The 14,237-nt window shown below is 43.2% G+C and overlaps 1 protein-coding gene across 1 annotated transcript in view; it reads left to right on the forward strand.

Moving 5' to 3' along the window:
• The window catches only part of abca4b (ATP-binding cassette, sub-family A (ABC1), member 4b), a 190,936-nt gene that overhangs the window by 67,162 nt on the left and 109,537 nt on the right, over window positions 1-14,237 (forward strand). The window contains exons 16-20 of the mRNA XM_063064621.1: window positions 383-604; window positions 3,898-4,102; window positions 11,186-11,272; window positions 12,776-13,114; window positions 13,199-13,394. Coding sequence (XP_062920691.1) covers window positions 383-604; window positions 3,898-4,102; window positions 11,186-11,272; window positions 12,776-13,114; window positions 13,199-13,394 — 1,049 coding nt within the window. The remainder of the gene's footprint in view (window positions 1-382; window positions 605-3,897; window positions 4,103-11,185; window positions 11,273-12,775; window positions 13,115-13,198; window positions 13,395-14,237) is intronic.

A 14,237-nucleotide genomic window follows, 5' to 3' on the forward strand; every position in this document is an offset into this window, starting at 1 on the left:
CTCAGTTTTCATATCTTCAAAATCAACCAAAAAAGAAGCGACCAGAAACCAGAAATATATCATAACGTGAACTGCAGAGTCCAGTCCATAAACTTGAAGTCCATGAACATTTTCATCTGTCTCTCCCCGCAGATATTATCTGTCCTGCTGAGTAATTCCAGACTTCAGATTTTAATTACATTGTTAGTACTATCAATCCACTACTGGGCACTTATTTAAAGTGTCCGCAAAGCTTATCATTAATTACTGTCAGAGTTCTTGTCACTGACCAAGCCTTTAATTATGTGATTTGCTCTTTCTCATGTCCTCCAGAAGTTTGTCTTCCTCACATTTTGTTCTTTAAGATTTTAATTGTTTGATTCTCTTTTGCTTTTGTTCCCAGAGAGGAAATGTGCTGCACTACAGCAACCCCTTCCTCCTCTTTGTCTTTCTCCTGGTCTTTACCATAGCCACCATTATGCAGTGCTTCCTGCTGAGTGTGTTCTTCTCCAAGGCAAACGTGGCTGCTGCTTGCAGTGGGATCATTTACTTCAGCCTCTACCTGCCTCACATTCTCTGCTATGCTTGGCAGGACAGGATGACCAGAAATATGAAGTTGACAGTGGTAAGTTTAACAGAGTGAAATCCTTACCTCTTTGAATAGTCCAGCACTGGTTCACATTAACTAATAGATGAGGGCTTTCAAGATGAGGATCATTGCAAAGTATATTTGCAATATTTTAACCAGGAACTAAATAAGGATTTTCACACCCAGCTTGGACATTGAGTCACATTGGAGGCCTTTCATGAATTGTTTCAGCCATTAGAAAGATTCAAGATTGTTTAATGTCAGGTGTAAAGGAGAATGAAATAATTATAATTCCAAATCTGATTCAGCACAAGAAAGAACAAAGATAAAGAACAGAATAATAAAATTTTAAAAGCACAATAAAGATAAATACATAAGATAGCTTAGTTGTATGTCCATAAAGTGACGGTGTACATAAGGTGCCCCTGATAATTTTATATTCTTCTATCAGTCATAGTCATACTTTATTGATCCCGGGGGAAATTGGTTTTCGTTATAGTTGCACCATAAATAATTAAATATTAATAGAACCATAAATAGTTAAATAGTAATATGTAAATTATGCCAGTAAATTATGAAATAAGTCCAGGACCACCCTATTGGCTCAGGGTGTCTGACCCTCCAAGGGAGGAGTTGTAAAAGTTTGATGGCCACAGGCAGGAATGACTTCCTATGACGCTCTGTGTTGCATCTTGGTGGAATGAGTCTCTGGCTGAATGTACTCCTGTGCCCAACCAGTACATTATGTAGTGGATGTGAGACATTGTCCAAGATGGCATGCAACTTGGACAGCATCCTCTTTTCAGACACCACCATCAGAGAGTCCAGTTCCATCCCCACAACATCACTGGCCTTACCAATGAGTTTGTTGATCCTGCTGGTGTCTGCTACCCTCAGCCTGCTGCCCCAGCACAAAACAGCAAACATGATCGCACTGGCCACCACAGACTCGTAGAACATCCTCAGCATCGTCCAGCAGATGTTAAAGGACCTCAGTCTCCTCAGAAAATAGAGAAATATTAGGTCACCCCCTCACACCTGATGCTCCAGAGACTGTCCAATCTCTTCATCAGCGCAAAACCTAGCAGACACTGCAGGGAACACTGATGGGGTTAGAGGTTCCCCAGTGAGGTTGAGCAAACCCAAGCTAACATTAGAAGTTGCTGCCATTACTACTGCAAAGGTAGGCTATCTGAAATAATTGAATTCATTGCTCAATAGTGCAATGGTGTATGCTACTGTGTCACTGTTGCGGGGACTGAGATTCGATCCTGACCTCTGGTGCTGTCTGTGGGGCGTTTCTACACTCTCCCTGTGACTGTGTGGTTCTCCCTGGGTTCTCCCTGGATTCCCCAGTTTCCTCACAATTACAAAATGTGCTGTGGTCACTGTGTAAATTGTCCCTAGTTTATTAAGTGGCAAAAGGACCATGTGAAAGTTAATAGGCACGTTTGAGAGAGAATGGGGTATTGCTGCAGGGAAAATAAGGGTGGAGGAATGGGTCAGGTAAGATTGTCCATTGGGGTCCTGCATGGGCCAAGTGGCCTTCTTCTGGGCCATAATAAAGAAGAATTCTGAGAGCTATAGCAAGCTTACACAGCAGGCGAGGTGCTGCTCCCTGACTCTTCTCTGTGTTTAGCTGGAACACTCAAGAACACCATCATCATTAAGGGCATATTTTTCCGCAACATCATTTAAAGTCTCAGAAAGAGAATAGTAAAAGTTTGCAATGTGTAGCAATGATTTGGATGAAATTGTAGATGGGTAATTAGCAAGCATGCAGATGACGCCAAGACTGATTGTGCTGTGGACAGTATAAAGGATTATCAAAGAATACAGCGGGATGCAGATCAGTTACAGATATGGGCTGAGAAGTAGCAGCTGGAGTTTAATCTAGGCAAGTGTTAGGGGTTGTACTTTGGGAGATCAAATGAAAAGAGAAAGTATACAATTAATGGAAGACTCCCTAATAGCACTGAGGCACAGAGGGATCTTGGGTCCATGTCCATAGTTTACTGAAGTGGCCATGCAGGCGGGTATGGGGGTAAAGAAGGCCTATGGCAAGGTTCCCTTCATTGGTAGGGTTATCAAGTATAAAAGTAAGGTAGTCATGCTGTACCTGTACGAAACTTTAGTCAGACTGCACTTGGAGTATTGTGTGTTACAGGAAGGATGTGGAGACAATGGAGAGGGTGTAGAAGTGGCTTACTAAGATGCTGCCCGCAGTAGTGGACGTGAGCCATAAGGAAAGGTTGGACAAACTTGGGTTGTTCTTCATTGAGAATCAGAGGCTGTGGAGAGACCTGATGTGTGTTTCTATAAATGACGAGAAGCGTAGATAGGGTAGGCAGCCTGAACCTATTCCTCAGCGTAGAATGTCAAACATCAGAGGGCGTGTCTTTAAGGTTAGAGAAGGGAAGTTTAAAGGTGATGTGAGGAGCAAGTTTTTTTAAGCTGGGAGTGGTAGATGCCTGGACTAGGATAACAGTGGTTGTATTAGAATCAGACACACAGGTGCAGTTTGTGAGGCTTTTAGATAGACACATAAATATTTTGGAAATGGAATTGTGTTACTATTGCCACACATACAAAGGTACAAAGGAAAGTTTGTCCTGTATATTGTTCGTGCGTTGAGGTATTACAAGGTAAGTCAATAACAGAGTGCAGAGTAATGTGTTAAAGTTATAGAGAAAGAGTAGTGCAGGTAGATGAGAAGGTACAAGGTCATACCAGTGCAGATTGTGAGGTCAAGAGTCCATCGAGGGAACCGTTCTGTAGTTTTATAACAGTGGAAATATGAAGGGAATGGAGGGATAGGGATGAGACAGCAGGAAGACATTTAATATAAATTGGCATCAAGATCAGCACAACATAGTGGGCCGAATGGCCTGCTCAAGGTTGTACTGATATATATTCTAAAAGCCTTCACTGTGGTTGTGTCAGAAGCAGTTCGCTGTCATTGAAGAGCAGCACGAGAGGTAAATGCAAGCAGTCTTCTTATGCAGAGATCGGGTGAGACACACACTGGGTTAAGGGTGAAAGGGGAACACGAGGGGGAATTCCTTCATTCAGAAGGTGGTGAGAGCGTGGAAGGGCTGCCAGCAGAAGTGGTCAATGAGGGTTTGATTTCAACATTTAAGAGTAGTTTGGATAAGTACATGGATGGGAGGAGTACGAGGACTATGGTCCAGGTGCAGGTCAATGGGACTAGGCAGAATAATAACCTTGCAAGGACTAGATGGGCCTGACGGTCATCATTCTGTTCTGTGGTGCTTCTTGCTCTGTGCTGTGACCATCGCTGAATGGTTGTTTGTTTCTTGACATTTCAGAGTCTGTTGTCTCCAGTGGCCTTTGGGTTTGGATCGGAGTATCTATCCCGCTACGAGGAACAGGGCATTGGTTTACATTTGGGCAATATCCACGCCAGTCCTGTTGAAGGGGACGAGTATAGTATGCTGCTCTCCATCGCAATGATGCTGTTCGACGCTTTTCTGTATGGAATTCTCGCCTGGTACCTTGATGCCGTGTTTCCAGGTATGCTGACGTCAAGTGGAAGATTGAAACTGGTTTGCTGGAGTTGATATTCTATGATCACATGTACCGAGATACAGTGAAAAGCTCATCTTGCATCTTTTTCATACCGATCGAATCATTACACCGTGCATTCAGTCAGTACAAGGGAAAACAAAGCAGAAAACAGAACGAGGTGTTGCTGTTACAGAGTAAGTGCAGTGCAGGTAGACAAGAAGGTGCAAGGTTATAACGAGGTAGATTGTGAAGTCAAGACTCCAACTTATCAAACTGGGTATCCATTCAATATTTTTATTACGTATAGATTTTACAGGAGATACCTCTTTCATGAAGTCTCAAGATTTTGTTATAGCGATGATTTGCAAATATTATTAATTCCATCTGTTATTCTAACTATATGTCTCCCTATCCCTAAATTACACCTAAACCATAGAAGGAATCACAGTCTCTGCTACGTTTAACTGTTTAATTGCACTGTAGGTAACATTTAATAATCAAATGTAATTATGATCATTTTTGAGAAGTGCTATCTTGATATCCTGCATTTTAATCTTCTTTTTTGCTTTCAATTGTAATACAATAAACAAGAACAGGCACAAGGTGGCTATTTATCATAAACACAAGGGTTTTTGCTGACGCTGGAAATCTTGAGCAACGCACACGAAAAGCTGAAGGAACTCAGCAAGCTGGACGGCATCTATGGAGAGGAATAAACTGTCAGCGTTTCAGCTGAGATTCTTCATCAGCCAGATGAAGGGATGTTGGTTCAGTCCTTTACATAGATACTGACTGACCTGCTGAGTTCCTCCAGCACGTTGTGTGTGTTCCTCACGGTTATTTATCAGTCAGGTCTTGGACAGCGTAGTACCTGTCAGGTACAATGGAAACAGGATACTAGGGGCAAGAGAACTGATAAGAGCCATCAAGCATGTTTCATAGATACAAGGGGACTTGCAAACCCAACATAGACAGCACTCTGGGTGATCCCAGGTCACTAGAATTATGAGACAGCAACCAGGACCCCCTTTGCCATGAGGCCATAACTAAAGTAATTTTTTTTTACATAGAAAATAAGAAAACCTACAGCACAATACTGGCCCTTCGGCCCCCAATGCCGTGCCGATCATGTACCTTCTTTAGAAATTACCTAGAATTACTCATAACCCTCTATTTTTCCAAGCTCCACGTACCTATCCAGGAGTCTCTTATAAGATCCTATCATATCCGCCTCCACCACCATCACTGGCAACCCACTTCAAGCACTCACCACTCTCTGCGTAAAAAAACTTACCCCTGACATCTCCACTGTACTTACTTCCAAGCACCATAAAATTGTGCCCTGTCATGTTAGCCATTTCAGCCCTGGGAAAAAGCCTCTGACTATCCACACGATCAATGCCTCTCATCATCTTAGACACCTCTATCAGGTTACCTCTCATCCGCCGTCGTTCCAAGGAGAAAAGGCCGAGTTCATTCAATCTATCCTCATAAGGCATGCTCCCCAATCCAGGCAACACTCTTGTAAAACTCCTGTGCACCAATTCTATGGTTTTCACATCCTTCCTGTAGTGAGGCGACCAGAACTGAGCACAGTACTCCAAGTGGGGTCTGACCAGGGTCCCTTATAGCTGCAACATTACCTCTCAGCTCCTAAACTCAGTCCCACAGTTGATGAAGGCCAATACACCATATGCCTTCTTAACCACAGAGTCAACCTACACCAAAGCTTTCAGTGTCCTATGGACTCGGACACCAAGATCCTTCTGATCCTCCACACTGCCAAAAGTCTTACCACTAATGCTATATTCTGCCGTATCATTTGACCTACCAAAATGAACCACCTCACACTTATCTGGGTTGAACTCCATCTGCCACTTCTCAGCCCAGTTTTGCATCCTATCAATGTCCCACTGTAACCTCTGACAGCCCTCCACACTATCCACAACACCCCAAACTTTCTGTCATCAGCAAATTTACTAACCCATCCCTCCACTTTCTCATCCAGGTCATTTATAAAAATCACGAAGAGAAGGGGTTCCAGAACAGATCCCTGAGGCACACTGCTGGTCACCGACCTCCATACAGAATATGACCCATCTACAACAGCTCTTTGCCTTCTGTGGGCAAGCCAATTCTGAATCCACAAAGCAATGTCCCCTTGCATCCCATGCCTCCTGATTTTCTCAATAAGCCTTGCATGGGGTACCTTATCAAATCCCTTGCTGAAATCCATATACACTACATCTATTGCTCTACCTTCATCAATCTGTTCAGTCACATCCTCAAAAAATTCAATCAGGCTCGTAAGGCACGACCTGCCTTTGACTATTCCTAATCATATTATGCCTCTCCAAATGTTCATAAATCCTGCCTCTCAGGATTTTTTCCATCAATTTACTAACCGCTGAAGTAAGATTCATTGGTCTATAATTTCCTGAGCTATCTCTACTTCCTTTCTTGAATAAGGGAACAACATCTGCAACCCTCCAGTGCTCCGGAACCTCTCCTGTCCCCATTGATGATGTAAAGATCATAGCCAGATGCTCACCTATCTCCTCCCTCGCCTCCCACATTAGACTGGGGTACATCTCGTCTGGTCCCAGTGACTTATCCAACTTGATGCTTTCCAAAAGCTCCGGCACATCCTCTTTCTTAATATCTATATGCTCAAGCTTTTCAATCCACTGCAAGTCATCTCTACAATCGCCAAGATCCTTTTCTGTAGTGAATACTGAAGCAAAGTATTCATTAAGTTCCTCTGCTATCTCCTCCAGTTCCATACACACTTTCCCACTGTCACACTTGATTGGTCCTATTTTATCACGTCTTATCCTCTTGCTCTTCACATACTTGTAGAATGCATTGGGGTTTTCTTTAATCCCGCCCACCAAGGCCTTCTCATGGCCTCTTCTGGCTCTCCTAATTTCATTCTTAAGCTCCTTCCTGCTAGCCTTAAAATCTTCTAAATCTCTATCATTACCTAGTTTTTTGAACCTTTCATAAGCTTTTCTTTTCTTCTTGACGAGATTTACAACAGCCTTTGTACACCACGGTTCTTGTACCCTACCATCCTCTCTCTATCTCATTGGAACATACCTTTGCAGAATGCCACACAAATATCCCCTGAACATTTGCCACATTTCTGCTGTACATTTCCCTGAGAACATTTGATCCCAATTTATGCTTCCAAGTTCCTTCCTGATAGCCTCATATTTCCTTTTACTCCAATTAAATGCTTTCCTAACTTGTCTGTCCCTATCCCTTTCCAATGTCAGGGTAAAGGAGATAGAATTGTGATCACTATCTCTAAGTTGCTTTCCTTCTCCCACTGAGAGATCTGACACCTGACTAGGTTCATTTCCCAATACCAGATCAAGTCCAACCTCTCCTCTTGCAGGCTTATCTACATATTGTGTCAAGAAACCTTCTTGAACACACCTAACAAACTTCACCCCATCTAAACCCTTTGCTCTAGGGAGATGCCAATCAATATTTGGGAAATTAAAATCTCCCACCACAACAACCCTGTTATTATTACATCTTTCCAGAATCTGTCTCCCTATCTGCTCTTCGATGTCCCTGTTACTATTGGGTGGTCTATAACAAACACCCAGTAAAGTTTTTGACCCCTTCCTGTTCCTAACTTCCACCCATAGATTCTCAGTAGACAATCCCTCCATGACTTCCTCCTTTTCTGCAGCCGTGACACTATCTCTGATCAGCAGTGCCACGCCCCCACCTCTTTTGCCTACCTCCCTGTCCTTTCTGAAATATCTAAAGCCTGGCACTCTAAGTAGCCATGCCTGCCCCTGAGCCATCCAAGTCTCTGTAATGGCTACATCATAGCTCGAAGTACTGATCCACACTCTAAGCTCATCCACTTTGTTCATAATACTCCTTGCACTAAAATAGACACATCTCAAACCATTGGTCTGAGCACATCCCTTCTCTATCACCAGCCTATCCTCCCTCTCACACTGTCTGCAAGCTTTCTCTATTTGTGAACCAACTGCCCCTTCTTTCGTCTTTTCAGTTCGGTTCCCACTCCCCAGCAGTTCTAGTTTAAACTCTCCCCAATAGCCTTAGCAAACTTTCCCGCCAGGATATTGGTCCCCCTCAGATTCAAGTGCAACCCGTCCTTTTTGTACAGGTCACACTTGCCCCAAAAGAGATTCCAATAATCCAGAAACCGGAATCCCTGCCCCCTGCTCCAATCCATCAGCCATTTCCCTTTACATTTGTGATCCTGAGTAACCTCCAGCGAATCCTGCTCTCTGGATCAGGAGACAGACTCTTTCATCTTGCTGAGTTCCAATTGAAAAGAACTGAATCCTTCTGGTCCAACCTGATGCATGAACATTTCTCACCTTAGAGCCATAGAGTCATATATAATACAGAAGCAGGTCCTTCAGCTCTTCTAGTCTGTCCCAGACTGTTGTTCTGCCTTGTCCTATCACCATGCACCTGGACCTCCAATCCATGTACTTATCCAAACTTCTCTTAAATGTTACAACTGAAACCCCACCCCATCCATTTCCACTGGCAGCTTGTTTGCACACTCTGAGTGAAGAGTTCTCCCTCAGGTTCCCCTTTCATCTTTCATCCTTAACCTATCACCTCTAATTGTAGTCTTACCCAACCTCTGAAGAAAAAAACCTGCGTTTATCTATCTTATCTGTACCCCTTATCAAGTCTCCCCTCATTCTCCTACACAACAAGGAAAAAAGACCAAAACTGCCAACAATACTCCAAATATGGCCTCACCAACATCTTATCCAACTTCAACAGCCAGGGAACTTAAATCAGAGCTGTGACCTTAAAGCAGCAATTACATGTGTGACCCTACGCCCTCTTGCAAAGTTTCCCAAACTCCCAGCAACAATCAATTTTGTGACGTTTAGAATATCTGCGTGCATGCGTGCCCACTTGAACAGAGTCCCAGACTTCCCTCAGCTATGTAACTAAGTGCTGGCAGTCCCTCATGGAAATGCCGACATTCCAGGGGAAGTTGTGAGCCAAAACAGGATTAAAGATTGCTTGCATTTGTATTTCTCTGGAAAAAATAACTTTACCTCACCCCAACCTTCATGTCCTCAGGAGAAGCAAATGAAAGGTGCCAGTTTCCTTTGATAATGATGACGTTCCCATAGAAACCATATCAGAATAATTAATAATGGTATTCCAACAGGCAGATTTGGTGGCACGATGATCATGACAGTTTGAACAGTTCACCTCATTTGGGCTTAATCAGTATATTTTTAAAAAGAAAGGAAGACAAATTAGATGGTAAGAAAGATTAGCTTTATTTGTCATACGTACATCCCATGTCAAATCATGTCATCAAGGACCATGCTGAGCACTGCCAGTGCCACCTCTGTTCCAGCGCCAACGTAGCATGCCCACAGGTCACCAACCCAACACTGTAGCACAACACTATTACAGCTTGGGGGGGTCGGAGTTCAGAGTTCAATTCCGACGTCCTCTGTAAGATGGTTTTACGTTCTTCCTGTGAGCACTTTGGTTTCCTTTGCTTGCTCCCACAGTCCAAAGACATAAACTTGATCACTGTAAACTGTCCTGTGATTACGCTACGGTTAAATCACTGGGCTGCTGGGCGGCACGGCTCAGAGAGCCTGAAGGACCCGTTCCACGCTGTATCTCCAAATAAATAAATATGTCTTTGGACTGTGGGAGGAAACTGGAACACGTGGCGGAAACACACAAGGTCGACCGTACAAACTACTTACAGATAGCAGCAGGTATTGAACCACAGTCTTACAGCTGGAACTGTCATAGTGTTACACTAGCAGCATTAAAAGCAAACATTGTATTGTATAGAGTCCTGAAGAAGTATCTCACATGGTCTGTACATTCTACTGGCTGTGTCGTGAAGAAGGCACAACAGCGCCTCTTTCACGTCAGACGGTTGAAGATGTTTGGTATGGGCCCCACCAGATCCTAAGGACTTTCTACAGGGGCACAATTGAGAGCATCTTGACTGGCTGCATCACTGCCTGGTATGGGAACTGTATTCCCTCAGTCGCAGGGCTCTGCAGAGAGTGGTGCAGACAGCCCAGTGCGTCTGTAGATGTGAACTTCCCACTATTCAGGACATCTACAGAGACAGGTGTGTAAAAAGGGCCCGAAGGATCACTGGGGACCCAAGTCAGCCCAACCACAAACTATTCCAGCTGCTACCATCCAGGAAACGGTACCGCAGCATAAAAGCCAGGACCAGCAGGCTTCGGGACAGCTTCTTCCACCAGGCCATCAGACTGATTAATTCAAGCTGACAAAATTGTATTTCTATGTTATATTGACAATCCTGTTGTACATAACATTTATCATAAATTACTATGATTGCACATTGCACATTTGAACAGAGATGTAACGTGAAGATTTTTACTCTTCATGTATATGAAGGACGTAAGTAATAAAGTCAATTCAATTCGATTCAGCCCCCAAGGTCGACTGTTTATTCTTTTCCATAGATACTTCCTGGCCTGCTGAGTTCCTCCAGCATTCTGAGTGAGAAACTTTATATATTCATAATGTTAAGCAACACCCACAAAATGCTGGAGAAACGCATCAGTTCAGGCGTGCTCTATGGAAGTGAATAAACAGTCGACATTTCAGGCTGAGACCCTTACTTGGGCCCCAAAGGAGGGTCTCGGCCCGAAACATTGACAGTTAATTACTTTCCATAGATGCTGCCTCACCTGTTGGAGTTTCTCCAGTATTTTGTGTGTGTTGCTTTGGATTTCCAGCATCTGCAGACTTTCTCCTGTTTATACTTATAATGTTCTTGTATTTGGGGACGATGGAAAATTCGAAGCTTGCCTCACAATTGCCATTGCTGATACTAGCATTTAACTCCAGAGTTAAGTATTTAATTACTTGAATTTAAATTTCCCAATGCAGTGCTGGGATTGGAGTTTTCGATCAATCGTCCTTACCTTTAGACACCAGTACAGTAGTCTAACCACTGTGTTTCTGTGGCAATATTAATCACTATTCAGGGGTAATATCACCCAGAACGCTGTATCTATGCTTTAATTCACCTTGTGCTTCTTTCCCGTTCTTTAGGTCAGTATGGAGTACCAGCACCCTGGTATTTTCCACTCCAGATTTCTTACTGGGCTGGTGCTGAAAAGCCCCAAGCTGCAACAGAAGGTGAGTTATTTATAAACCGAGAAACCTTTCTTCTCAGTTGTGTTTCCCCCCTGTTATAGGTGATATGGTTTGCAGGAGTGTACGTCTGAGACAGTCAGAGTGGGTACCCTGTGATTACTTAACTTGATCACATCTGGCTTTGTGAAGGCAGAATTCTCCACTTAAAAGTGTCTGAAAACTTAGCCAGTTCTTTCCTATTATTACCAGAGACTTAAAAGAGACTCGGCATGCTGTCTATACTCTTGTTAAAATTAAAGCCTTGTGCTCACTGCATTTAAACTTACATCAATGCACAGCTTCAATGGTGTTTTCATTACAATGGCAAACTGCCAAGTTTTCTTGGGTGGCAGTATAATGGCTCAGTGTTGAGCGGGCATCGCTGGATGTGACAGGAATGAGCTTGTGTACAATTCACCTTCATTGTCATGATGCAGCCAAGGATACAAGATAAATAACTCCATAAAAATGTACAAAATAGAAGCCATGTTTGGCTATACAGCCCCCTGAGCCTGTGGGATTACCCATGAATTTACAGTTCAGTAAATTCATGAGTAGTCCCATACCTCAGGCATACGTTCCCAACTGATTCTCTTATGCTGTAAATACAAATATTAACTTGAGTATCCACAGCACTCCTGGACAGAGCAAGATCTGAGTAAAGATATCGTCAGGTGAGGTAGTATGAAAAGATTTAGGCGTATTTGATATGAAATATTTTGGGCGGCACGGTAGCGCAGTGAGTAGGACAACGCTTTACAGTACTGGTGGCACAGGGTCAATTCCCGCCACTGCCTTTAAGGAGTTTGTACATTCTCCCCATGGCCATGTGGGTTTCCTCCAGGTTGCTCCGGTTTCCTCCCACAGTCCAAAGACGTGCCATTTGTTAGGTTGATTGGTCGTTGTAAGCTGTCCTGTGATTAGGCTAGGGCTAAATTGGGGGATTGCTGGGCGGCGCAGCTCCAGGAACTGGTAGGGCCAACTCCGTGCTGTATCTCAATAAATAAATGACAATGAAGTTCCATAGCGGTCAACCCCTTATCCAGAATCAGAATCAGTTTATTCAAGGACATTATCTCAGAGCGGTTACTTTAGTTAATCCTGAGGCTAAATATTAATGAATTCAGACCATAATGTCAACAGTTTTCTTATCTCAGACTCCCTATCCAGAGATTATGTCCAGATTCTCCAGTCTTCAGTGTCCACACAAAAAATTCCTTCACAATCCCATTCCTTATTGCCATCCAGACTAATGATGAAGTCTTCTGTGCTGGCTCAGTGTTGTTTTCCGATGGAGAGATAACCTTGGAAATCTAACAGGTAAAGTCTGCCACATGATTAGCTAAAATAACTGCCCCGATATTATATTCTTCAGTGAAGTAATTCTTTGTAAAATGCTGCCAGTGTGGATTAATTTAATTGGGAGTTATTTCATCGTAAGCTATTGTATCCTAGCTTGCATCCAAAGTGGGCATTAATCAAAATTTACTTTTAATCTTTGCTAAGACAAAAATGAACTGAGAGGAGCTGTGAAAGAGCCCGAGAAGGTGGAGACACCTGCGGAGGCAAAGGAAGAGAAACCAGCAGAGAACACGGCAGAGCAAACAGAGCAAGCGCCAGACAACCCCGGGGATGGCGACAAGCCGAAGGAAAGCAAGAAGATTTGCAAACTAAAGGAAAAAGAGGTGAAGGAGCAGCTTGAGAAGGAGAGGCAGGAGAAGGAGAGACTTGAGAAGCAAAAGCAGGAAATGGAAAGGCGAGAGAAGGAAAAGCAGGAGATGGAAAGGCTGGAAAAAGAAAAGCAGGAGAAGGAGAAGGAGAAGGAAAAGGAAAAAATCAACCCCGGTAATAACTCAGATCAGTAACGCTTTAAAATCGGCTTTACAGCACTTCATGATGTTGACTATGTTTGTCTTTATCTGTTGGCAGTGACAGCAGCAATGGCAGGAAACCCTCTCTATGAGCTGGAGCCTTCCAGTCTGACTCTGGGAGTGTCCATTCAGAACCTGGTGAAGACTTTCGGTGAAGGACAGAAGCCTGCCGTAGATGGGCTGAGCATTAACTTCTTTGAAGGGCAGATCACTTCCTTTCTGGGTCACAACGGAGCTGGAAAAACCACCACAATGTAAGAGCTTGTGTTCTATTTGTCGCAACAATGAAAATAATCACTGCCCAGCTAAAATATGGAAACAAGCCAGGCTCATGCAGCTCTGTTTACATCCCCGCTCAAGTCAAAGGCAGTAGAATAAAGGGTTGTTGGCCATCTGCACAGTGAAAATAATTGCTCTGCACAATGGCTCTTCTGTAACTATTGAAAATCTGTCATATGTTACCGAACAGTATCATTAGAACATGACTTGCTACTGACCACATGCAAAGGGATTGCATTTGAGTTCCTGGGACCCAAACTAGCAACAAAAGATTGTAAGGGGGGGCGCTGAACAGAACAAGGGCAAGTACGAAGGGATAGAGAAAAGCAAAAACATTGATAGATGTTTACTGCTACTTGGACAGTATGTTTTATTAGAAGGAATTTCAGTATAATTCTCTTTGGCATTAATCCTCTCTACAGTTTCATACAAATAATTTGCTAATTTACTGTAGTCACCCAGTTCAATGTAAACCTTGGGAAGCTAGGCATTCCCTGTCCAAGGAGCACACGTGGCTAATCACTGAACTAGAACAATAGCTGCTGTTTAAATTATCGCATGCATTCGGCAAACACGTTCCATCTGAGTCGTTCACTTCTCTGCTCCAAAACAACTCCAAAACTTCAGCTCTGGCTCTTCTGAATTAAACTTTTCAGAAACCAGGAGCAGGAAAATTCCTTTTGTCTTTATTGTTTTGTGTACACCCTATATCAGATCGGACTGCACCTTAAAAGATAATTTAAAAAAATAAACAGGAATGCAGGGGTACAAATTAAACGGGGTGAAGTATATTCAGTTTTCCAAGAAATTTAAAAACA

The sequence above is a fragment of the Mobula hypostoma genome, chromosome 12, assembly GCF_963921235.1.
Source record: "Mobula hypostoma chromosome 12, sMobHyp1.1, whole genome shotgun sequence".
In the NCBI taxonomy this organism is placed as follows: Eukaryota; Metazoa; Chordata; class Chondrichthyes; order Myliobatiformes; family Myliobatidae; genus Mobula; species Mobula hypostoma.